Source organism: Phaethon lepturus, unplaced genomic scaffold (genome assembly GCF_000687285.1).
Source record: "Phaethon lepturus isolate BGI_N335 unplaced genomic scaffold, ASM68728v1 scaffold4096, whole genome shotgun sequence".
Taxonomy (NCBI): domain Eukaryota; kingdom Metazoa; phylum Chordata; class Aves; order Phaethontiformes; family Phaethontidae; genus Phaethon; species Phaethon lepturus.
In genome coordinates, this window is record NW_010548143.1 from 555 (window position 1) to 24784 (window position 24230).

At 37.2% G+C, this 24230-nt stretch overlaps 1 protein-coding gene across 1 annotated transcript in view; it reads left to right on the forward strand.

Annotated features, from left to right (window-relative positions):
* Positions 1 to 624: 624 nt before the first annotated feature.
* Positions 625 to 24230, forward strand: part of FBXL13 (F-box and leucine-rich repeat protein 13) — a gene marked incomplete at both ends in the record, with an annotated part of 74377 nt that continues 50771 nt past the window's right edge. The window contains 5 exons of the mRNA XM_010289863.1: positions 625 to 779; positions 3363 to 3472; positions 5533 to 5628; positions 13932 to 14027; positions 17201 to 17336. Of these exons, the coding sequence (XP_010288165.1) occupies positions 625 to 779; positions 3363 to 3472; positions 5533 to 5628; positions 13932 to 14027; positions 17201 to 17336 (593 nt within the window). The remainder of the gene's footprint in view (positions 780 to 3362; positions 3473 to 5532; positions 5629 to 13931; positions 14028 to 17200; positions 17337 to 24230) is intronic.

The following is a 24230-nucleotide window of genomic DNA, read 5'->3' on the forward strand; positions in this document are numbered from 1 at the left end:
TTGTATAATTTATTCAATAGTCTTTCCAGCAAATCAGATACGGAGAGATAGTGTATTTTAATGTATCTGTGACATAGGATTCATTTGAAATACATTTTTTGTTCTGAATCTAATTATTTCTTATTACTTGGCTTAGAAAAGAAATAGGGTTTTTACCAAAGGATAAAATTGTTAAGATATAAATTGAATTTGTATTCTATTGTATTAGTTTTTATTTGTATTGCCAAGAACATGTAAATATCACTTAAGTAAATGCGTGCAACTAGCACTTTTAAATTATTTTCTATAAACACTCAAGTGTCCTCCCACACATACAGATCTGTACATTAAAGTATAGATGACATAGAAGTATATGATGGTGGAAGCAAGCAAGTTTTTATTGCTTGATACTGTAGAATATTATGAACAAGTACAAATTTTAATAGAGTGAATGAATTACTACTGAAAATTATTATCGATGCATATTTTATTTAAGTTATAAATAACAAACATTAGTTCTATTGAGAAGTTTATATTCTTGAGCTTGACTGCTTTGTATTTTACAGCAAATTGCAGAATTTTATAGATTATACTTCATTCAGATCAGGAGCCATATTAAGTTACTCATTCTGTTTTACCATTCAGAGGATGGATAAGATATAATCTGCTGAAAAAGAACAAAAGAAAAAAGGCAAAACAGAAGATGGCTGTAGCAGTAGTCCACTATAATGTGCAAATATTAAGAGTTATTATACAGAAGTGGAAGATGTGGGTGCAGTTTCACAAGGAAAAAATGACACGTAAGTCTATATAGCTGCTTTCTATAAGACAAAAAATACATATTATATAAAAGAAAATTATGCTGTAGAAATTAAATATGCTTGGTCCAACAGTTTATCTAGCTATCTTTTTGCAGGATGCCATTCATTGGTTGACCTGTGGCAACTTGGTGCCATGAATGCCATGAGAGGCATCCCTGTAGTCTTTGCTGGGACAGATGGTGCTGGTACTCTTCTCTAAAGACTGAGTAGTGATGCTGATGCAAAGCAGGCTTGGGACACGTTGGGGAAATGGAGTGTATGTCAGAAGTACAGGGTATAGTGAGTTGGGATGCTTTTCTGGGAGTTGAAGAGTACAGTGATAGGGATAAAACAGGAGGCATCACAAAGCTGGAGTCTTGGCTTCAGTTAGAAGGAATGCATGATGAGAGGTGAGGAGGAGTGAAGATCAAAATAAAATAAAGTCAGAAGACAGAAAAAATAAATACTTTGTTCATTCTGCCTAAGACTTTGTGTTCCACAGATCCTGCAGGTATGTCTTTTTTTTAAATGTCTCCACACAGCAGGAGCTGTGAACACAGACTGTGTTAACCTGAGTCCACCCAGACAAAAATTTCATAAAAGTAAAGCAGAAAGCTATAGCTTTGATTTTGAGTTCAGGCAGTATGTATGACTCAAACATTGCTCTTACAGAGCCGGAGGCCCAAGCTGTTGTCTCACTACTGTAGGCAGTTTTCAGAGACTTCCTATTCTCTTTTTTTACTCCTTGTGTATTATTTTCTAAATATTACTTTCAGCCAAGGCACATTTTGTTAATCTTAAATTCACAGAAGCAGAGGAGGAGACATCTAGAGGCCATAGTTACACAATGTAATTTATATAAGGATGCAATTTGTCCATGACAAAGCTGACATATGGAGAAACACCATTCAGTCATTCTTGACTGTGTGACCCTGTTGACTCTTGACTAGTTTGTAACTGTTTGTGGGATTGCACTGTAAACAAAGTTGCTGAAATGGCAGAGAATTAAAAAAAAAAGTGAGTCTTTTTTTCTTAAATAAAATTTTATCACTTTGGGGATCTGCTTATAGTGGAACTCTATTGTACTATGAACACAACCCACGAAGGACTGTCTGTGGAAAAAGTTCAAGAGTGAACAGTGTGTTGTGAGAAAGAATTAAATGGGCAGGTCAGTGGGCTGTTAGATCCTGATTGATGGAAGTCAAAGCAAATTAATGTAGATGCAGTTTGGACTTCCCTTACAATCCTGAGAGGTTTTGTCTTCCTTCCCTGGGCAATGACAATTTGATACTTTGTAGGCATTTGCTTTGCAAATATTTCCAGTTTCTGTGCCTTACTGGTTGTATAGTCTAAAAAGTTGTGAAAGTTTGTAATTAAAGTGTAAAGTGTACACTTATTGAAGCGTATAATTAAGTAATATCATACAATATGTTCCTTAAAACACATAGTGTTTGAGCATGACTCAGGTAACAGAAAACAGACTTAGGTTTATGCTGTCAACATTGCATCTCTTGCCAGATTTAAGGCACACAGATTTTTTTTTTTTTTTTCACAAACAAGAATGGATCTTAAATGTACCTTTATAATTTATTTCAGTTGAATTTCAAGGCACCTTTTTGTTAAAAAGAAGTAGATAAATGATTCTATAGTGTGTATTTAATATATCAAAATTTACATTTTAATGCTTCTTTTGATAGTGAAGACTGCATGTCACACTAATCAAGCTTAATCCTTGTCCATGAAATAGGTTTATGTAGAGCTTAAACATACTTAAACAGCTGTATGTTCTTGAAAGTATCAAGTAAGAAGAGTCTTTCTCCTTTTGTAGCTTACTGCAGTTTTTTTACAAAGTTAACTGACAAAAAAAATTGAATTATGACTTAAGTTTTTGCAGAAAATTGCACTTATTTCCTCTTCTTTTTATTTCAGTGGCTGTGAAGAGCATTTTATTTTGATTGCATTTGTAACACCTCTTACATGTAGAAGGACAGTTGTAGTATTCTTGATGGTTTTTTTTGTGCTGGACTAAAACAAATTCAATTTCCTCCAAACTTTTCTTAAAAGTACTTTTTAAAAATGTTTATCTTCACGTCATAATGAACATGTGAGCTTTCATAAGTTGCTTTACTGTTCTTCCTACTTTTAACACTGGTGTTACACACACTTGACTTTACTGAGTTTATTCTTACACTTATGACTTCTATGCCATCTGAAACATTTTTAAAGTTTTGTTACTTTGTATTTTATTTCACTGAGGTCTATACACATCTGGCACCTTCAAGCTCTGTGAAATTATTGTGTAATTTCATAGATTAACTGTAGATCAGTAATGTCTTAAACACAACTCTGATAAATTGGAAATACGTCTTGTTTATGCTTTGCCTGCTAACGTGAAATCTGATTGCAACAGTCTTAATTATCTCTATTGTAAAAAGTTGTTATTTATTCCCTTACAGAAGCTGAATTGAACAGCTACTTTATTAAAATGTAATTTGATAGACAGTCATTAATCTAAAGCATTTAAATGACATACTTGTTCTTACTTGTGGTCCTCAAAATGGTTATAATTATGTATATTTTCAGTGGCAGCGAAGAGACTGCGACAGATCTTTAACAAATTATGTTTAAGTGCTGTTGTGAAAGCTTGGCATGCAGAGGCCCACAGTTCTTTCAAAACAAAAGCATATTTTGAGGTATGCAGTGTAATACTTTAAATATAGTAGGCTCAATGTGTAAAGATTAACTCCATTAATTCCAACTATTATGGAAAAACAGCTCTATCAATATTACATGAAGCATTTTAGTGTACTACTACTGACACTACTATTTAGTACTTAAGGTGTTATGGGAAGCAGATCATTACCTCTATATTCCACAAGTAAATGTTTGGTCATATCTTAAGCAGCAAAAGGGGTTGAGTGTTCTATATTATCAGTGATCTAGCTGGCTTGGATCAGGTGGCTGATGTCTTAGGGGTAGTATTTCCAATTGAGATTATAATCAGTAAAGATGATGCCTCTGGATCCCTGCCACCAGAATCCAAGAGGTGTAGATTCCTGCAGAGTGAGGAGAAGACACAGGAACCTCATCTCCTCTCCAAAAGTGTGGGGTAACCAAAATTGTGATCACCTGAGAGTAGGCAGCGCACTGACAGCCCCATATGCCACAGTGCCAGCAGCTCTGTCTGGTCTCACTGTGAAAAACAGGGCTCTTCTCATTTCTGGGAAGGTTTCTCCTGCCAAGGAAGAGAATGCCATAGCTTGGTGGGATGCTCAGCAGATACCATGTGGGGAAGGGGAGAAATGGGAGCTGTGAGACCCAGCTGCTTCTAACAGAATGGGGGTTCCAGAAATCCTGCTCACACAGATAAAGCTGTCCCACTGTTTGGCTCCTTTTCCTTCCCCTACTGTAGGATGGTCAGAATGGAAACCAGCTATGGACAAGTTATCAATTGTGTGCTGCCAGACCTGTTGTCAAATCCTTCCCAGAGTAAACCTGTCATTAGTCCTGCTTCTTCCCTGTTCTCTCAAATTAGTTGGTAGACGCTCGTTTTTTCTCCCTCCTGTACATTTTCTTTCTCTTCTTTTCTTGTTGGTATCTTAAGATACTTAAAATGTTAGTCTGACTAGATTGAGTGCACAAAAGATGTCCTGTTTCTCAAGCATATCAGGGAATAATATTCTTTAATTCTTAATAATAGCAATAGCAGTTGCAAGGACTGGTTTGAATTCCATAATTAGATTAGAGTGCATATAACAGAAAGCATATAACTGAATCATTTTTTAATTATCTTTGTAACCTAAACATAGGTTTCTGATATAATTCATTATCCCCTGGCATATCTTAGGCAAAGCTAGACCGAACAGGCCTCCAGCTTAAAGCTGAAGAAGTGCAAGACTCTGCCAGTCCTGTGTCATATCTGCCAGTCTTTTGTGGATATCTTGGATAGTCGAGGGCATCTGAGATGACATTGATTGATTTTAAAATGTAGAATTAAACCATCAATGATTATAATAGGTAATAAACTTAATGAGTCATAAGAACTTGCAGTACTACTAAGGGGCAAATAAATTTTCAGATTGGGAAGTTACAATCTAAAGCTCATTATTTCCATTTGCTCTGTTCTTTCTGGCTTTCCCATACCACTGTTTTCTTCCTTCCCATTTTCTTTGTTCCTAATTTCTCCTTTCCTGCATATTTCCTCTTTTCTCTTCTCCTCTCTTTCCTGTAGCAATATTCAAATGAAAACCAATTTTATAACCCCTGAAGCTCTTCTGTTTCTAGAGCTAGAATAAAAGAAAAGAAGATTCAATGTTACTCCCATGCTGAGATTATATATGAAAAATATTTTAGTGTCTTTCATGCAGTATACATTGTTGGATACAATATAACATCAAAGAGATTTTAGTAGTGATACTTTTTGAAGACTTTTGTCTGAAAAATTCACATGTGCTAATAATATGTTTATGTCATATTGTGTGTACACAATGTTTTAGTTTGGAAATGCAAATGGTCTCCTATACTTCTATGTTGTATTGCTACAATGCAAAATCATGAGATGCACCCTAAAACTATGATTATTCTCAGTAACAGCAGTTACAAATATTCATAGATGTGTAACTATATGGGGATTTGAAAATACCTAGTTAAGTTTAGCAAATTTAATTTTATTTTTAGAATATTTAAATGTATTTGAAACTTTGAACCTACAATTAAGATAAAGTTGTACTTCTCTTGTACCATCTTTTTTCAGAGTTTGGCAAAGAAAAGTCAGAAAGGCTGTTTTGAATCAAATTATCTTACTGACAGACACAGAACATCCCATTTACCCAAAAAAGCCTTATTACAGGTTTGTGATAGTTGGTGTTCTTCTTAATTTTTAATATGTATATTTTATAAATGGTATACCTCATGTTTTGTTGAAAAAGATGTGTTTGTGCAATGGAAAGGAAAGTTCCTGTTTACATTGTTCTCTTTGAGTCAGGTGGAATCCTTTGAGGATGGTAATGCCATTCTTTCTTTCAGTGATACCTGATCATATTCTGCATGCCCTAACTTGACATCCAGAAGCTTGTCCAGGCGGAAACTGAAAGAGAAGGGGGGAGACTCAAAAAGAGAGAAGAAGAAATCAAGAAATCTGTAGGATGGGTAGAGAGTGGAATTCCTGAGAGAAGTAATGGGGTTTGTTTGCAGTGAATAGAAGGTCATAAGCCAAGCCCCATTTTTTTGTGATAGAAAGCAGTTGAATTTTCTTTAAAATATAGAGAAGACTGTATGGACATCATGCAGCTCCTTAAGACAGAAGAAACTGCTAGGCCAGAAAGCAAGAGTAGAGGAGAGGAATCTACTGCAAGGGCACAGTGGGTAGGGAGAGATTTCTTTCCAAACATTTTTATTCCATTTGTTTAAATTAAATCGTTTGTTTAAACAAATTAACAAAGTTTGCTTTGTTCAGTATTTTTGTGTCCTTACAAAATGTAACTTTAGAGGATGAAAGCTTGTTCATACACCAACTTGTAGAAGAGAAGGTAATTCTAAGCAGAAGCAAGAAGATTGATTTGTGGCAGCATTTTAGAAAAAGAACAGAATTATTAACTACTGGTTGTGGGACCTTCAGTTGTATAGGCCAGTTTAAGTAAATTACAGGTTGTTTACTGAAAATAATTGCTGTTGAGGGATACATTGGAACTACTGATAAAATGTTTTCATTTTATGTTCTTATTTATAAGCTTTACTTTGTCCTATCATGTTTTTCCATTAACTTAACATTGCAAAAACATTAAAGTGGTATTTCAGAAAAACTTGATATGTTTTTCTTTTAAATAGTATGAACTATAGTGAACTCAAAATTCAGTTTTTATCCAATGAAGTCTAAAACCTAAATGCAGTTACTTAATTTTAAGCATGTTCATAATGCCGCTGACGTCACAGGAAAATTGTAGCTAAATCATGTAGATAGTTTACAGACCTTACTCACCAAAAATACAGCATGGTTTAATGCTTCTTGATTTTATCTATATGGACTCCACTAGTGGTGTATATGGTCTTCATGGATGTGAGACTGGTTTATTTTGACTTAGGTCCATAAATGGGGTTTAGTCTATACTGTTTTTTTAGTACTGGCTCATTCAGTAACCAGAGAACTTCTGATATCAAATGATTCAGATATGAGTCCCTTGCAGCAGCAGTAGTATCTCTCCTAAAGAATTTGGGAGTCATGATACTCATACCTCCGATTACTAAAGCATTGATACAAGTTAAAGAAGAATCTGTAGTACGAACCTCTTCTTCAAAAGCAGTGCACTCAAAAGGGCGTGTTTCTCCCATACAGGTGTAAACACCACTAAAACAGAGATTAATTTATTGTACGAGTAGCAGAATGACCAAAATTTGATTTACAGTGCCACCCCCTAACGTTCTCTTTCCTAGTTAGTATTACGCACTACAATATATTACATATAAAAGACAGTATTGTATAAAGTATGTGTGTATATTTTTTTTATATATATATATATCTCAAAGATAGTGTTAGAGTTTACATGTGTCCATAACTATCCAACTTGTCATACCTATAAATAGATATTCAAATTTTCAGCAATTCTGAGGTTGGTTGTAGCATCCTTTCTCCATTAAACCTGAAATAGTGTAACCTTTCTGTTAGTTCTATAACAAACAATATTGACTGTATCATTCCTTTTTTTTGTATCTTGAGAGAAATCGATTTTATCTTAATCTATGAGCCTTGTTTTTTTAACATCTGAACCATGAGCTCAAAATGTAGTGACATTTTAAGCTATCCTCGTAGATTGCCCTTTTTTGAGGTCACATCATGCTCACAGTTACATGTGCCACTGTTACAAAGAATCAGATCTCACATACATAAAGAATATGCACATGAAAACCAGAATCCGGATATTAACATCTCAAAAAGAATGACAGCTATTCTGAGGTATATAGCCATACTTTTTGATTAAGGCTACAGAGCAGCTGTAAAAATACTTTCTATAATTTCCTCTTCTGTTTATATATAAACTAAACTTTATAGCCTATATAAATCAAATGTACTGTCAAGTGCTGCTTTAGTGGCTTAGCAGAAAACATTGATGTCTTCCATTGCTAGAGCAATTCCAACTCTGAGGTCTGGAGCTAAAAAGCAAGGTAGTTTGCCAGTTTAGACTTTGGTCCCATCATAGTGTATAATATAATGTGCATTTATGAGGAGAATGAAGTAGGAAGTGAGAATTTTACTGATTTGAATAGGAAATGTTGACATAAAGATTAAGGAAAAAGAGAATTGCTTAATCTACACAAATTTCAAGCCATATTTCTGTGATCCATATATAAATATGTCACTGTAGGAAGAGCAATTATTTTTGTCTGTGTTTAAATAGCATTTGCATATCTAGAATCCAAATCCAAAAGCTAGAGCTAAGGAAATTGTATGTCATAAAAGAAATCAAAACTAATTATACCACTGCAGTGAAAAAAACCAAGAGGTAATAAAATGAAAAACAACAATAAGGTACGGTGAATATATTAGAGAATGTTAGTCAAAACTCCATTGTAGTAATGATGATGAGTTTTTCACTAGAGAGTGATCAGTATTTGTTGGATTTTCAGGAAACAGTAAGTAACAATAACATTTTCTGAGTATTTTCATATCTGCTGATTAATTAAAAAGATCTCTAACTATCAGTATGTCCATTCAAGAATATGCCTTTTTTGTCACAGTTCTTTTCTTGTGACTGAACACACAGGTGAAGATAAAGAAAGGTAAAAATCATGCATCATAACCAGTATACATATTGTATAGCTTTGTATTCCTAAAAACAAGATGCACAAACCAGTTTCTGTACACCTTTTCACATATTCCTATATGTAATATCTGCCTGTTCACTGAACTGAACCAAATCTAGTTTTCTGTTCTTATTAGTATGTAGTAAACAATTTTAATTTTTTTTTTTTTCAGTCCCTTTTTTTATGGCTGACTCCTGTTATTTCCCTCTCTTTACAGCACAGGAAAATAAAAAGCTTTTACTGTGTAACATAATATTATTTCTGGGAGGAACCTACACTCCCGTTCACTAAAGGATTTAAACATAAAAAAAGCTTAGGTAGGAGTTTATCACCTAGATCTAAAATGAAGATCCTTAAAATTATCATTCAGTGTGATTTAACTGTGCAAATGCTCAAGGTTTCAATACTCAGTTCAAGAGTATTCCTTAGAACTTGAAGTTTTGCTGAGGATCTTGGACCTGAAGTTATAATTGGAGGGAAGCTGTCCCAACCTTCCTGTTACTCCCATTTACCCTTTCTTGCCCCAACACTGTTCTCTCCTTTGTGTTCATTACAGTGATTTATATGAACCACATCAGGGAACAGATCTGTCTGAAAAATTTTCTTCCATTTTCTTCTTTTATTGAATCAGTTGACGGTTGGATCAATTCCTTAATGCAGCTCGTTGTGTGGCTGCATGAACAGTTATTTGGCTACAGAGGAGGAGATGGGAAACCTCCGGGCGAGGCCGGAGTGGATCTGCCTGATTTTGACAGTGTAGGGTGCTCACTGAAGTGCAGTGCCTCTAGGCTAAGCTTCTTGGGATCTGTCAGTGAAGCAGGTCTCTGCCTTTCTAGCCTGAGACTCCACAGGCTCTTTTAGAGCATACAGGGCTGCTGTTCTTTTTCTTCAAAGTATAATCAGTGCCAGAAATACTGGTGTCTTCCTTTTAGGCATAATTTTAAAAATTGGTCCCTTCACCATCTGTGGGGAGATGTGAGTTAAATTCTTGCCCTTACCAAAGAGGTTCAAACCCTTGTCACTGCTCTGAAGGCTGCACTGACCACAGGAGCTGTGAGCTGGCCATTTTCACACAGAGTGTAAAGGGGGAGATAGGAGCAGGTATTTCTGGGGATGTTCCTCTTATACCCTAGGAGAAGAAAGAAGCCTCCTCAAAATTTCATCCAATCCATCCTCTCCCCTCTTTTCTTGTCTGTTCTCCCCTGCCCCACCCCTCCAAAAAAAAAAAAAACCCAAAAAAGCAAACCCACTAACTTCTGTCTTCAACAGAATAACATTACTTTGAGGTAGTGAGGACATAGTTTTAGGATATAGATGAAGACAGTAGCTGAGGGAAGAACAGGGGTTTTTGTGTTAACTGGCTGATGTGCTCCCTCTTTTTTTTTTTGTGTGCAGTGGTGAGACAAACTGAGCTGTCGTGGGGTATACTGTGGTTGCTGTGGTGCCTGGGGGCAAAAAGACAACAGCAGCAGTGCAGGGATTTGGGGAGGGGTGCATGGAAGCATGCAGGGCTGGGGAGTGCCTTCTGGAGGGTCTCCTTCAGGACACGTGAGAGAGAACAGGCTGAGCCAGCTGTGCTGAAAGTATTTTTGCAAGTATTTTTTGTGTTTGTGGGGTAAGTCGTGCAAGTGATTCCATGTGTGGGCTGGAAGCTAGATTAATTGGGTCTTTGGGGCAAGCCAGAAGATAATGGCTTTATTTATGTCTAAAGTGCAGAGGGAACAAAAATTAAAGCAGGAAGCCTACTGAAATGCTTCCATTTGGTATTTAAAAGGAGTGCAGCTCCCTTGATCCAGAGAGAAGTGCAAATCTGTGTGGCTGTCACCTCGTTTCTTTTTCTTGAGCTGTCACTATTTTATTCGATACGGGAAGTGCAGAAAGAGCTCTTCTTCTGTTTGCTGGCACAGACCAGAGCATCCCACTAGCTGAGAGCCTACCCGTTTGCTGCAGAAAGGCAGAGCGCGCTCTCTCTCTCCGCACCCCCCTCTCTTTTTCTCTCTCTCCCTTTCTCCCTCTCTTCCTCCCTTCTTTTCTTCTTTCCTTTCTTCCTTTCTTGCCCTCTGTGAATCCTCATGCTCTATTTGTGGTGTATCCAGTATGTGGATGCAACCACAGGAGATTGTTATTGGGTGCTGTCTCCTCCAGGCCAAATCTGTGTTTGCTCTGAGCATTCACAGGCTATGGAAAATAAAGTGTGTCTGGACTTGTCAAAGTTTTGGAAGGTTTGATAAGGAGACTTTATTGTCTCTGGCACTGTAGATGATAACTTGGCAGTGGATCGTTTCAAAATCACAGGGTACTTAGTAAATATCGTTATTGGTATGTTATCATTTATTGCAGCTTTCTGTTCTGCTTTCTGTGCAAAAAAAAATCTGTCAGTTTGTATGTACTGCTGAGACAAGATCTGTCCTCAGGGCCAGCTGGAAACCATTTGCGTTGTAAATCACAGTTTTCTAAAAAAGTCAGTGGTACCAGAGTACCCTAATGTTGAGTTATTGACAGAAAATGATTGCTGTGCTTTAAAGCTGACTGCCGTGGCCTTGACCTAACATGAAATAAACGTTTCAACAGACCTTTTCAGAACTGAACATTCAAAAGGTTATGAAATAAATGTTTCAACAGACCTTTTCAGAACTGAAAATTCAAAAGGTTACTAGCAAGAGTGTCACATTAAAAGCCTTGCTTTTGTTCTTCTAATATGAAACTAAACTCTATTAATGAATAATAATACAGTCAATATTTTCTTCCTCATTCTAACAAGTTGTATAGTTGCATTTATTCAAAAACCTTTTCCAGGCTGTGTCAAAATTCCTTAGAGTTTTAAATTAAATTGAGTTTTGAAGTTAAGGAAATAATCCGCATGTCCATATTAAACAGACTTTTAGTTAGCGATGCCTGTGATGGATCCAACTATAATTGTCATGAGATGCAAGTCTTTGAAGGGATGGGGTATACAGAAGGAATTTGCTATTGAAAAGGGCCTACACATTTCTGTACTTTAAAAAATCTTTGCAAGTCCCCAACTGCATTCAGAACCACCTGAATATCTTTAAAATTCGTATGACTATAGCAAGCTCCCAAGATTCCAGAATAAAAACATAAAGCCAGAAAACTTGATTTTTTTAAAAACGTTTTAAGTAGTTTATATGAAGTGAATACAGACAGTTTGTGGGACAGCAGCATGTTTTGAGGAGCTGGCAAATTGCTTGAATGTATTACCTATGCAATTAAGTACTAGTGGTAAAAGACACATTATCAGTGATTCTCCTACCTGACTTGACCTTTTCTAGCTAAAGAAATACAGCCTTTGGATAGTTTCTGTAGGTTGAAACAGATTTTTTTTTTAAATCTTGGTAGAATGCTCTTGATATTTCTGCTTGTTTCTTGTAATTGAACTTAATCCCTGTGATAAAAATGGGTTCTAGCCAATACCTTTTTCAATCCTGTTCATTTCAGTAGAACTGCTCAGAATCTAAATCGGGATTAAAGTTTCTCTGAAGGAAGAAATATTTCCTTTAGTGAAACAGCTTTTTTATTAGAACATCCCTTTTTGATTCTAACAGTTTTTTAGTGATGCATTTATTATAAAGCATATTTCGGTATAACCAAGATAACCCTCTGTTTGGTAATCCATTCACTCTACACTTACACAGGTAGTCACTCCTTCTTCACTTCGTACCTATGTTGCTTACCAGAAGTGAAACAAAATTTGCAATTATTTCCTTACTTTTACAAAGGCTTTGTTTGTATTGCCTCTGAGTACAACACTCATTTGAGTCTCAAAGCTTCTGTTAGACTCAAGATTTCTCTTATGCCTGTATAGTTTGAATGAACTATGTACAGAGTATACATTCATTTTGCTCGAGCATATTTCAAATCATACTTCATATACTGCTATAATGAAAAACAGGTTTTATTGTATGCATTGTTGTCTAGAAAGTTGTATAACGAATATGGAAATACTCTTTTATAAAACACACTGGCATCTTTGCTGCATTTTCACTCTGACATCTTACTATTGAAGTACATATCTTAAGTGCTAAGCTCTTTGAAAATGTATGTTAGTAAGAAAAATTTCTCTTCAATGGCAGGTTATGAGATAAGATTAGAAAGCTCTTTTTGTATTTTTGCTGTCAGCCAATTACCATACCAGGTTTAAACTGTTGCCATTGATATATTATTGTGCAGTTATGAAAGTAATTACATTACGAGCATAAAGTTTTCCTTATATAAAAGTTGCTTTAGGAAAAGTGATGCAGCATTTTATTAACTGTGTTCCTTTCAGCTGGTTTCTTTTTCATACTTAGAATGCACATTTTAAGTGTTGCGTTTCATATCAGATATTTACACTTCAGCATATGATGTGGTAATTCAGTTCTGCAAATTATTATGAATATGGGAGTTTTCAGTATGTAAATAATCCAGCTGTTTTATATAAAATTCTGCGTATACTCTTTGGTTTTGAGTCTTAAATACATCTTATATTTTCAGATGGTTATAATATAATATGTATTTGCTTCTATAGCAATGACATTAAATTTTACCATATTTTCCCTCATTTCTTTTACAATTTGTTTGACACTTGGTCATAAAAATGGCAGGTGAGTAGCTATGGCAGAAACTCACCAAATGTTATCTTCATTCAGTTTTTTGCTTTTATGGCCTGAGATTGCTGTATCTAAGATTATTTACCAGGACAAGACCTTTTTGGAATGCTATAATTTAACTTTTCAGAATGTTGCATAGTGGTAGCAGTATATTTTAGAATATTTAAATGTATAAAATGAACTATCAGTATAGCTTTTATATTTTTTCTACCATAGTACAACACATTGACTTTAATATTCTGAGATTAGAGTTTTATAGATATATTTACCAAATTATACTAGTTAAATTAAAAAGACCTCTGAGGTAGAAACTACAAAAACTCTTCATAGGTAATTTAAAGTTGAATTTGAAAGTACCATAGTTAATCTACAAAGCTTTAGTCCAAATTACATTGTCTCAAATAGGTTTAGGAGAGGTGTTTTAACAAGTATTGTTTTAATACAGATGAAATGAAATTGCTGATAGTCCATGAAAACTCTTCAGTTTTGAAAAATCCCTGTCATTCTTCATCAGCTTGAATTTATGAGCTTTTAAGCAAAGATGTCTTTTCATACTCCTTGTTAAGGCCGTTAATGAGAGTAATTATTGACATTCTGCTATAAAAGTATATTTAAACTCCTAAGAAAGAAGTATTTAATTTGAAAATAGTTCTTGATGTTTAGGATAGGTGAATTCATATCATATAATACATTGGTGCTTTTTATTGAATAGTTTTTAATATCATGTATGTTTGTTTTTCTGACGTAGATTTTCCATTATGTAAATTTAGTTGATCTGGCAAGATGTGCTCAAGTTAGCAAAACGTGGATGCTACTAACTCAGAACAGATCATTATGGAGTGAGGTAAGAAAGATAATAAATGTCAATATTTTATTTAAATTTTATGTATTTTAAAAAAGAGTGAGGCAAGGAGGTTGTTTAAGAATGCTAAATAGCTAGGATAAAAGTTTGATCACAGAATATTACTTGGTCTACTCAGATGAATTAAGAAACAGGAGCAACTCAAATGAAGTTGTCTGTGGTATATCATTATAAAATCAGTGGAACTGAAAGAGAATTGGCCACTAAGTCTTGACTACAGCTCAGTAGATTTAGACAGGTAAGTGAGATGTCTTGGGCTCCCTAGGTAATCTAAGCAGGCACTATATGACTGCTGTGGAAGGAGAACGTAAACTCAGTTACAGATACTCTGAGACTACCTGTATTTGCCCTAGAGAGAGAGACTCTCTTTATCTCTGGGACAACTGGTGCAGACCAGCTCACTTCCATACTCATGAACTCAGAGTTATGAGGTGGTCACTGTGTCTCCAGAGTACATGTCAGTGTCCAAGGTACTGTGTTGTTTCTTCTACTTTAGCAGACCAATTCCTTGGCACAAACATTTCAGTAAATTGCTTTCTATTGCACATTGTGTGACCATGCTAGCATGGTCTGTTTGGGGCCACACCAGAAATAACTATTCTCTTTGCGTACTCTGTCTTTGCCTTGACATTAAAAATACAGTCACGCTGCTCATTGCTATTGCCTTCAGTAGTGCTCAAGAGGCTTCAGGTGTGAAGGACTAACTCAAGGCTCCTCAGCCCTTAGGCGGTGGCTTGAGACTAGCCATGGCACCTCAACTAATATCACTGTTGCCTCTGCATCTTTGCTTCACATATAGCTGTTTATCAGCAGTAGAAAGAAAGATTAAGGCCAGTTTTTTGAAAGTGTGTGGGCACTGCAAGCTTGATTTAGTCAGATTTTAGGCCCTCAAGTCTGAAATTACAATCCAAAATAACTTGTGCATCTTCTGCATAATCCTGGAGATGTCTAATATGATAGGAACCTCCTTTTTGAACCTAGAAGTTCATGATGGTGGTGATCGAGGAGATTGCTTTTATCTTTTCTCCAAGAACTGCATGACTTGTGGAGCTTGGTGTGAGGAAGGAGAAGGGCTGCTCTGCAAGGGAAGGTGAGCTGGGAGCCAAGGGTGCTAGAATGGCAGGCAGGAGCAGTGCCTCCCCACTGACAAGGAGCACAGTCCCACAGAACCTGAGCAAGAAGAGCAAAGTGGGTCCAGTGAGAGTAACCAGGGTCAGCCACCCACCAGAAACTGCCAGTCAGCCCTGTAGTGAAGAGGCATCCCCAAGGTCAAGTCAGGAAGTCCATGAGTCTCAGTACTTAAAAGGGGCTTATAAGAAAGATGGGGACAGACTTTTTAGCAGGGCCTGTTGTGATAGGACAAGGGGTAATGGTTTTAAACTAAAAGAGCGCAGATTTAGACTAGATTTAAGGAAGAAATTTTTCACCATGAGGGTGGTGAAACACTGGCACAGGTTGCCCAGAGAGGTGGTAGATGCCTCATCCCTGGCAGCACTCAAGGTCAGGTTGGACGGGGCTCTGAGCAACCTGATCTAGTTGAAGATGTCCCTGCTCATTGCAGGGGGGTTGGACTAGATAATCTTTAAAGGCCCCTTCCAACCCGAACTGTTCTATGATTCTATGATGAGTGAGGGTCAGCCACACACATGGCTGGACACAGAAGTGCCCAAAGTCTGGTTCAAGCGAAGACTCAGGGCAAAGGTATGAGTTTAAAGGCAGTGCCTGTGCCAAGTGGGGAAACCCCTAATGAGGCTTCTCCAGCTCTTTCACACAATGAACTGCTTTCATAACAGTCTTATCCAAGGTTACACTGCTGCACCAGCTGATCTTGGGCTCTGATTGCTAAACCCCTGAGGAAGGAAGAGGTTGCAGACCCTGTTGGTGAACCCTGGGCCCTGACACTAGGCATCTGTCTACTACTTAGAGAGATCCATTTGGGATCTAGAAGGTGAACAGAGTTGTCCCTTGTGGGCCTGAGAAGACTTCTGAACTTGGGTTCTCTCAAATATGCTGTTCTGTCCCCTGAGTGGGACACAGGCTCTAGTTCCCAGGTAGCTGGAGGCCTATACCTGCCTTCCTGACTGAGGTAAAGAAGTTCTGGAGGTCTCAACAATGCTGCTTACATGTTCTAGGCAGCTGCCTGTCCTCTCTGTGAGTTTCTTTAAATTGACCTCCTGATGCGCTTATCTGTCGTGTATATTTTGTAGGGTCCCTGCTCAGATTTGAGTTGTTGAATCTACCCTGGGCACCAACACCTAAAAGACACTGCAGTGCCCAGCTTGTAGGTGCCTGAAGCCTTTATTAGGTCCAGTCTTAAGTTACTGTGATGAATTCATGATCTTAATGAAACTAGTATTAAAACCTCTGATAATTGTAATGTAAGAAGAACGAAATCCTAATAAGAAAGTGAAAAACTGGGAAAAGTTCTAAACTCCTGACTTCCTAGTACTGTAATACTTTCCAAGCATTCTGCACAGAAATAACGGTGATTGATTTTTTAATGTATTTGGGTAATATACTTGTATTATGAAATGTAAAAGAAACAGATGTGGTGTAGCTATAGCAGATTATACAAAAGGGAAAAAAAAGCTGTTTCTGGCTTTTTTATGAACAAATTTAATGAAGGCATGAAAAAGTCTTCTCAAAAAAAGGGGATATCTCTTATTAAACGTTTATATGTTCGCTTTCCTGCTTTTTTGAAACACTCATTAGATAGACTGTTAAATCTATTTTCTAGCAATTTTTGTTAAAACTTCTTAAACTTGAACTTTTGATAGATACTGAGAAATATAATGTTTTTAGTCAAAGATCTAGATGTCCCCAGCCTGGAGCTTAAATTGCTTAAGGATTCTTCTACTAAAACTAGAATGATAGGTTACATGTTCTTGATATCTTGATGTATCAGTAGGCCGTTAATTAGAAAAAAAAATCTTTATCAACTTTAGGATTTTATGCATTTTAAAGGGAAAAAATAAATATTCAAGTCTGACAATTTTCTTTGCACATAATATTCTGACATGTCATATTTCAGCTGTTCCAGACTTGCCTCAGCTTCATAACTACTGTAAACACATGCTTCCTTTACATTTAAGTATTTTTAGTCAGCTGTCTAGAATTTTTATATATGTAATACACTGACATTTCAATGTTTTTAGATCAACTTTTCATCAGTGAAGCATAAAGTTCAGGACCAAATAGTAGTAAATATTTTGCAGAAGTGGCGTCCATATGTCTTACGTTTGAATCTTCAAGGCTGCTATTCTCTTCACTGGCCTAGCTTTAAAAGTATTGGTAAGTATTACATGCATTTTTTGAATTGTAATTCTCTCTTTAAACTGTGTCTTCACTCTATGCTTCACTATTGTCCCATTTTACTGCCTATATTCTCCTCTATATGTCCAGCCATAATGAAGCAATGTGAGTATGAGATCTGTAAAATTACTGTAAATGCAGTTCCCCTTCCTTCATTACAGTCTCCAGGCCCTGTGATATCCATATGACTGAACAATGCTAGAATGCCACAAAATGGTTTATATTATATGTGAAACGCTGTGATATGACAAATAAGATTGGAATGCAAACATGTGCTTAAATATGTCAGAATGCCAGAATCCAACTCTACTGAGATAATTTTCACAGAATCACAGATGGTTGAGGTTGACAGGGACCTCTGGAGGTCGTCTGGTCCACACCCCCCTGCACAAGCAAAGCCACCTGGAACACGTTGCCCAGGACCATGTCCAGACTGCTTTTGAATATCTCCCAAGGATGAAGACTTCACAGCTTCTGTGGGCAACCTGTGCTCAATCACCCTCATAGTAAAAAAGTGTTCTCTGGTGTTCAGACGGCATCCCCTGTGTTTCAGTTTGTTCCCATTGCCTTTTGTCTCCTCTCTCACCGAGCACCACTGGAAGAGCCTGGCTCCATCTTCTTTGCAGCCACCCTTCAGGTATTTATATACTTTGGTAAGAGCCTCCTGAGCCTTCTCCAGCTGAACAGTCACAGCTCTCTGCCTTTCCTTATATAGGAAATATGCTCCAGTCCCTTAATAATCTTTTTGCCCTTTGTTGGACTCTTTCCAGTATGTCCATGTCTCTGTTGTACTGGGGAGCCCAGAACTGGACACAGTACTCCAGGTGTGGCGTCTACTAGAGTAGAGCGGAAAGATCACCTCCCTCAACCTGCTGGTAACACACCTCCTAATGCAGTCCAGGACTGCAACCATCCACCTTCTTTGTGGCAAGGCCACATCGCTGGCTCATGTTCAACCTGGCGTCCACCAGGACCCCCAGATCCTTTTCTGCCAAGCTGCCTTCCAGCTGGGCTGCCCCCAGCATATACTGGTGCCTGGGTTTTTTCCTCCTCAGGTGCAGGATTTTGCACTTCCCCCTGTTAAACTTGATGGGGTTCCTGCAAGCCCGTTTCTGCAGCCTGTCAAGGTTTCTCTGGGTGGCAGCATGTTCCTCTGATGTATTGGCCAAAGCTCCCAGTTTGGTGTCATCTGCAGACTTGCTAAGCGTACAGTCTGTCTCATCATCCAGATCATTAATGAAAATGTTAAACAGGACTGGACCCAGTATTGACCCCTAGGGTATAGCACTCATTACTGGCCTGCAACAAGAGGCTCACAGACAAATCTCATCATCCAGATCATTAATGAAAATGTGAAACAGGACTGGACCCAGTATTGACCCCTAGGGTATAGCACTCATTACTGGCCTGCAACAAGAGGCTCACAGACAAAAGAAAAAAAAAAAGAAAAGAAAAAGAGAAAATCCAAAAGTGGTCCAAGATAATCTGGTGTTCAAGTTTTAGCACAAATAATTGGTACTTGATTCTACTGCCAAAACAGAGTCCCTCTGGATGTAGAAAAGCATCTTAGTCCTTTGTGATAATATGTGTGGAAGTACATGTGGTCATGTGATCAGAGGTTAATTCCCTTCGTGGCAGCATTCTGCAATAGTTTCAGGTCAATAATCTTTTTCTGAATGCAGTTGTATACTCCACTAAGCAGAGAAGTGGGCAGGAAAAATAAAAGCCTTTGTGATCAGTGTTAGAAGATCAGAGCTAGCTGTGAAAGTGTACTTGATTTGTTAGGAATTTCCTGCATCCTGTTATTCAGCCATTTTATCATGAAGAGTGTTAAAATATCTTGGTAGTTTTTTCATGAGAAAAAACTCTTCTGCTACAACTAGGCAAGATCCCAAGAAATGTTTTTGATTCCTGGCACAGCTTTACTTCAGTATTTCTCAAGCAGGAGAATGTTACTGATTGACTCTTTTCTAGCCTACATTTTAATTGAATGCAAATGCATAAAAAAGGAAAATGTTTTTGTTTTCCAAAAAATAATGTATTTTGATTTTTTGAGACTATAATGCGTTTATTATTTAATCAGATAACACATGATTGAAATTGTTGATGCAGCCTGTAACAATTCCAGTGTTTTCTTTTGGTTTAGAAAGTGACTGTGTAATTATGGGTGAGAACAATTTGCTCTCTAGAGTGGTGACGGCAAAGAACAATTGGCCAAGAATAAAGAGTATATTTGATCATGGTCTTGGCTTTTAAATCACAGGACAAAATAACATTTTGAATGATATCAGCATGTAAGTTGTTCAGCAAAATAATTTAATTTAATATTATAATGAACTTTGCCAGCTAATAAAGCAAGCAAGCCAAAATAAATCATACACAGCCACGTTGCCTTCATTATGGGGGCTGTACTTAGATATGTTAAATTCTTTTATGATTTTTTTTTCCTTATGTATTTGAGTGCAAAACTAAAACCGTAGTAATGTTCGTTGTGTTTAAAGCTAAGAACATGTAAAGAACAGTTGTGATAGAATCGAATTTTATATACACACTGCCTCTTCTATGACATTGTTTAACTGATTCATATCTAGTTAAAATAATTTAACTTACAAGTATCAGCATATTGGTTGTGGCAGTTGGAATATCAGTATGTTGATTGCAGTCCATTTCCATTTATCTTACATATCGAAAACGCTAAATTCAATTTGTATATCTACAAACTATATAACTTCCATTTTTGTTGATAATTTGTTTTCTGTAAGCTCAAAATGAAAGATTATATCCATTTACATCTACTCTGTGCTATTAATTTTAAACTAATTGTGATGAATCATGTATGACGGTCCACAGGGGCTTTTAGAAAACACTGATTTATAAAGCTGTTTCTTCTAACTTTGAAGATACACAGTAGTTCTTTTTAAGAATGAAACACATTTATATCAGTGTACTTTTGCCATTTAGATTAATAACATATTTCTTCTGTTAAAAATTATTGATATTGATCGTACAGCCTACTTGTGCCATTCTTTTGAAACTCTTGTGGATGTTTAAAATTGCTGAAAAACTATTTCTCTATCTTTTTTTAGTGATTGAAAATTATATTGAAATTCTCTTCCTTTGACATTTCTTCAGCTAACAAACTATGTTGAACTGTCTGTTCAGTTATAGGCTACAGATGTGATGAACCTTTCCATTTGAACTTCCCCATTCAGTTGACCTCATCTTTCCAAATAAATCCAAGATTACACAGATTTTGGCAACATATTTTTATTGTTAATGGTAAAACAGCAGTGATATTAACTGTGGCTTAGGTCTGTTCGGCTGGCTAATTGTGTTAATATTTTTTTGTAAATTAATTAGCTGCAATTTTAAAAAAATGTTTTTATGTACTGCAACTTGGGTATGTGGTATATGCATGAAATAGTAGTTATTGTTTAATATCTACATATGAATGTTATATGATTCCAGCTCAGACTGTCTTTGGCAAATCAATGTGTTATTGTGCCGAAGAAAAATGAGTATATGAGATGCACGGATTACAGCTCAGCTCTTTGTGGTATTACTCCACCCACTCAGTGATCCTAGAGAATCATTTGACTTCCATGTGTGTGGAAGGAACTGCATTTAAAAGCTGCCATTCATATTCGTAGCGCAGGAGCTAAAATTTCCTCAGAAGCTTTTGAAGTGTTTTATTCCCAGTAGTGGTCACAGTATTTACAGACCTATCCATTTTTCCTGCACCCTGTCATGGCAAAACATGGCACAAAATGATCTTTTCTGTGCGTCATGTGTGCTGTGTAGAGAGCGGGGCACTGCTTCTGCGGAGTGCTGTAGTTTATCCCTTAAGACAGCACTCCTAGTACATATACTGCGTATCAGGAAGACAATGCACTATCATGCAATTGTTTCCTGGATATGGACAGAGAAAGAAGGGGAATCAGGAGAGAAATTACTGAAAGGACGGACTTAAAAAGCATATAAAGGAAGAGGAGGGCCTGTGATTTTCTTTTAGACGTGGAAGAGCTTCTGGGACTTCTGTGATAAATAGTACAGAAACAAAGACATGTCAACTTTAAATTGTGGTTTGTGGCTGTGGTGTTTCATGGAGTGTGTACTTTAGTTTACAGTACATTTCAGAGAAGCTCAGAGAAAGAGAGCAATTAACCCGTAATGCTGACATTTTTATCAGCTGTTAGTCGTTTCCCCTATATGTATGTTTTTCAAATGTATTTTTGACTTCTTCCTTGGGCTGCCTTCTTCTGTACTGTCTTCATAGCTCCTATATGTTTTTCCTGTTCATACAGGCTTTTCTTAAATTGCTACTAGGCAATGTCAGGAGAACATGTTAGCCGATATGACCCTTGCCCCAATCTACTGCTTCAATTCTTGTGTTCTTACATTATTCACAAATGCAATTACTGTCTATTCTACCACATCCTCAGTATGGGTGTCTGAAAATGCCAACATGCAGAAAACTGTAATGGGTTCCAGCTAGTTTGTCAAGGAGGGCTTCCCTCCACTCCCTTTTTTAATTATAGGAAACTAAACTGCCACTTGAATACTCCTATATCTATTTTATAACAATTCTCTAGTATCATTGCAAAAATTGAAATATGCGATAACTTTAGACAGTAAGGAATAAAATTATAGTGCATTATAATTAAAAGAATAGAACTTATAGCTACTCCTTGAAAGCTCCAAAGGCCGTCTAAGGAAAATGTAGCAAGGACAATTCCAGCATTCAAAACTTCAGTCCATTCTTCTCTTGATTGCTAGAAGTCCTTATTGATTCTCAGAGGTCTAGACAGATCCACTCTTAAGTATTGAATTTCATTTTGGTTATTGCACGAGACTTCACACTGAAACCTTTATTTGCAGGATAGTTCTTGAACCATGTTCCTCTAGAGTGTCCGTGTTGATATATCCCTCATTTACAGATTTCACACTTAATAGCTGTCACCAAACATCTTGTGCTGTTAGATATAGGCACCATATTGAACTCATCATCCCCCTTGAACTTTCAGCAGATGCAACACTCTCTGTTGCCACTGTTTGAGAACCCTGAACGATCACACCCCCTCCCCCCTTAACTCTGGCTGCTACTGAATAATTGTCCTATTTATCACTTCAACCTTCAAGTTTCAGCCTTGGTCCTAGGAGGGACATTTCATGATATGTTTAGGAATCCCCAGGGCCTTTGAACTTATTTACAACAATTAGGCCACTGCTTGTGGTCCTCAGTCTTATTCCACTGCTTTTCCAACTGGTAACCTTTTGCTGTCCACAGAGCTCAGAGACCACTCACCCAGCTTTTATCCTATATTCCTTTCCTAGTTTGTGTTTTCTACCCAGACTTTAGCCTGCCTCAAGCTAGCTTTTTTTCTTAACCCTGACTCTTTGCAGAAATTAACCTGAGATGGTTTCTAAATACATTCTTTCCTACTCAGCCTTTCTCCATTGGCTGTGATGCCAATAACAGATGTTCTGCTGTCCTTCCATTGTCTGTCCTTTTCAATCGTTCCCAGTAGTTCCATTCTGTACTGAAATAATCCTCCAGAATTTGAGAGGAAAAGGAGTACTTCACTTAACGCTGGCTACTACTTATGACAGATTTTTTTCTTTCAGCACTTCTGGGTTTCTAGAAAATGCCCCATTTAGTGAATATTACCAGCCAAATGGGATTTTCATCTGTGTTCTATCTTATTAGGATTAACCTTTAATAATTATGGTAATGCTTAAGATATTCCCAGGAGCAGGGATGAGTCAGATACTGTTATATTTGCTATAAAGTTTTTAAAAGATGTTGTGGAAGAAATGGCTAAATTATTCAGTTTATCAGTAAAGCACCATTAAATATATTCATAATCTGAATAATGAAGGACATGAAGGCATGCAGTTAATCATAGAGTCATAGAATAGTTTGGGTGGGAAGGGACCTTTAAGGGTCATCTAGTCCAACCCCCTGCAGTGAGCAGGGACATCTTCAACTAGACCAGGTTGCTCAGAGTCCTGTCCAACCTGACCTTGGGTGTTGCCAGGGATGGGGCATCTCCCACCATCCCACCCACCAGTGTTTCACCACCCTCATTGGGAAAAATTTCTTCCTTATATCTGGTCTAAATCTGCCCTCTTTTAGTTTAAAACCATTACCTCTTGTTCTGCCGCAGCAGGCCCTGCTAAAAAGTCTGTCCCCGTCTTTCTTACAAGCCCCTTTAAGTACTGGAAGGCTGCAGTAGGGTCTCCCTGGAGCCTTCTCTTCTCCAGGCTGAACAACCCCAACTCTCTCAGCCTGTCCTCACAGGAGAGAGGTTCCATCCCTCTGAGCATTTCTGTGGCCTCCTCTGGACCCACTCCAACAGGTCCATGTCTTTCCTGTGCTGAGGGCTCCAGAGCTGGACACAGTGCATCCTAATAATAGGATGTGTTTGCTTAAGGATTCTTTGGCTTTCCTACCACGCTTAATAATTGCTGAATTTTTCCTTTATGTTGTTCTTTTATTTCATGCTAGCATAACCATGCTGAGTGCTTTGTATTGCACTTCTAAAACAAAATGTTTGACCTTTTGGGCTTGTGCCTAAAGCACCAGAGGAATCCACAAACAGCATAATTGTGTGCAGATCTTTAAAGGAGCAAATTTTCTCCCTCGAGTGTTCCAGAACTTCTTCCATGATAGCTCACAGATATTTTAAGTTTTGGGCCCTGAATCTCTCTCCTGCACTTACATATTTCTTACTGATCTCAGAGCAGGAGATTGGTCTAGGGCTTGAGCTGTGAATACTGAAGTTTTAACCCAGCATCTCCTTACTTGTCCACCATGTGAGCTTGGGGAGTTACTCATCCTCTCCATGGGTAAAAACCAGTTTATAATATCTG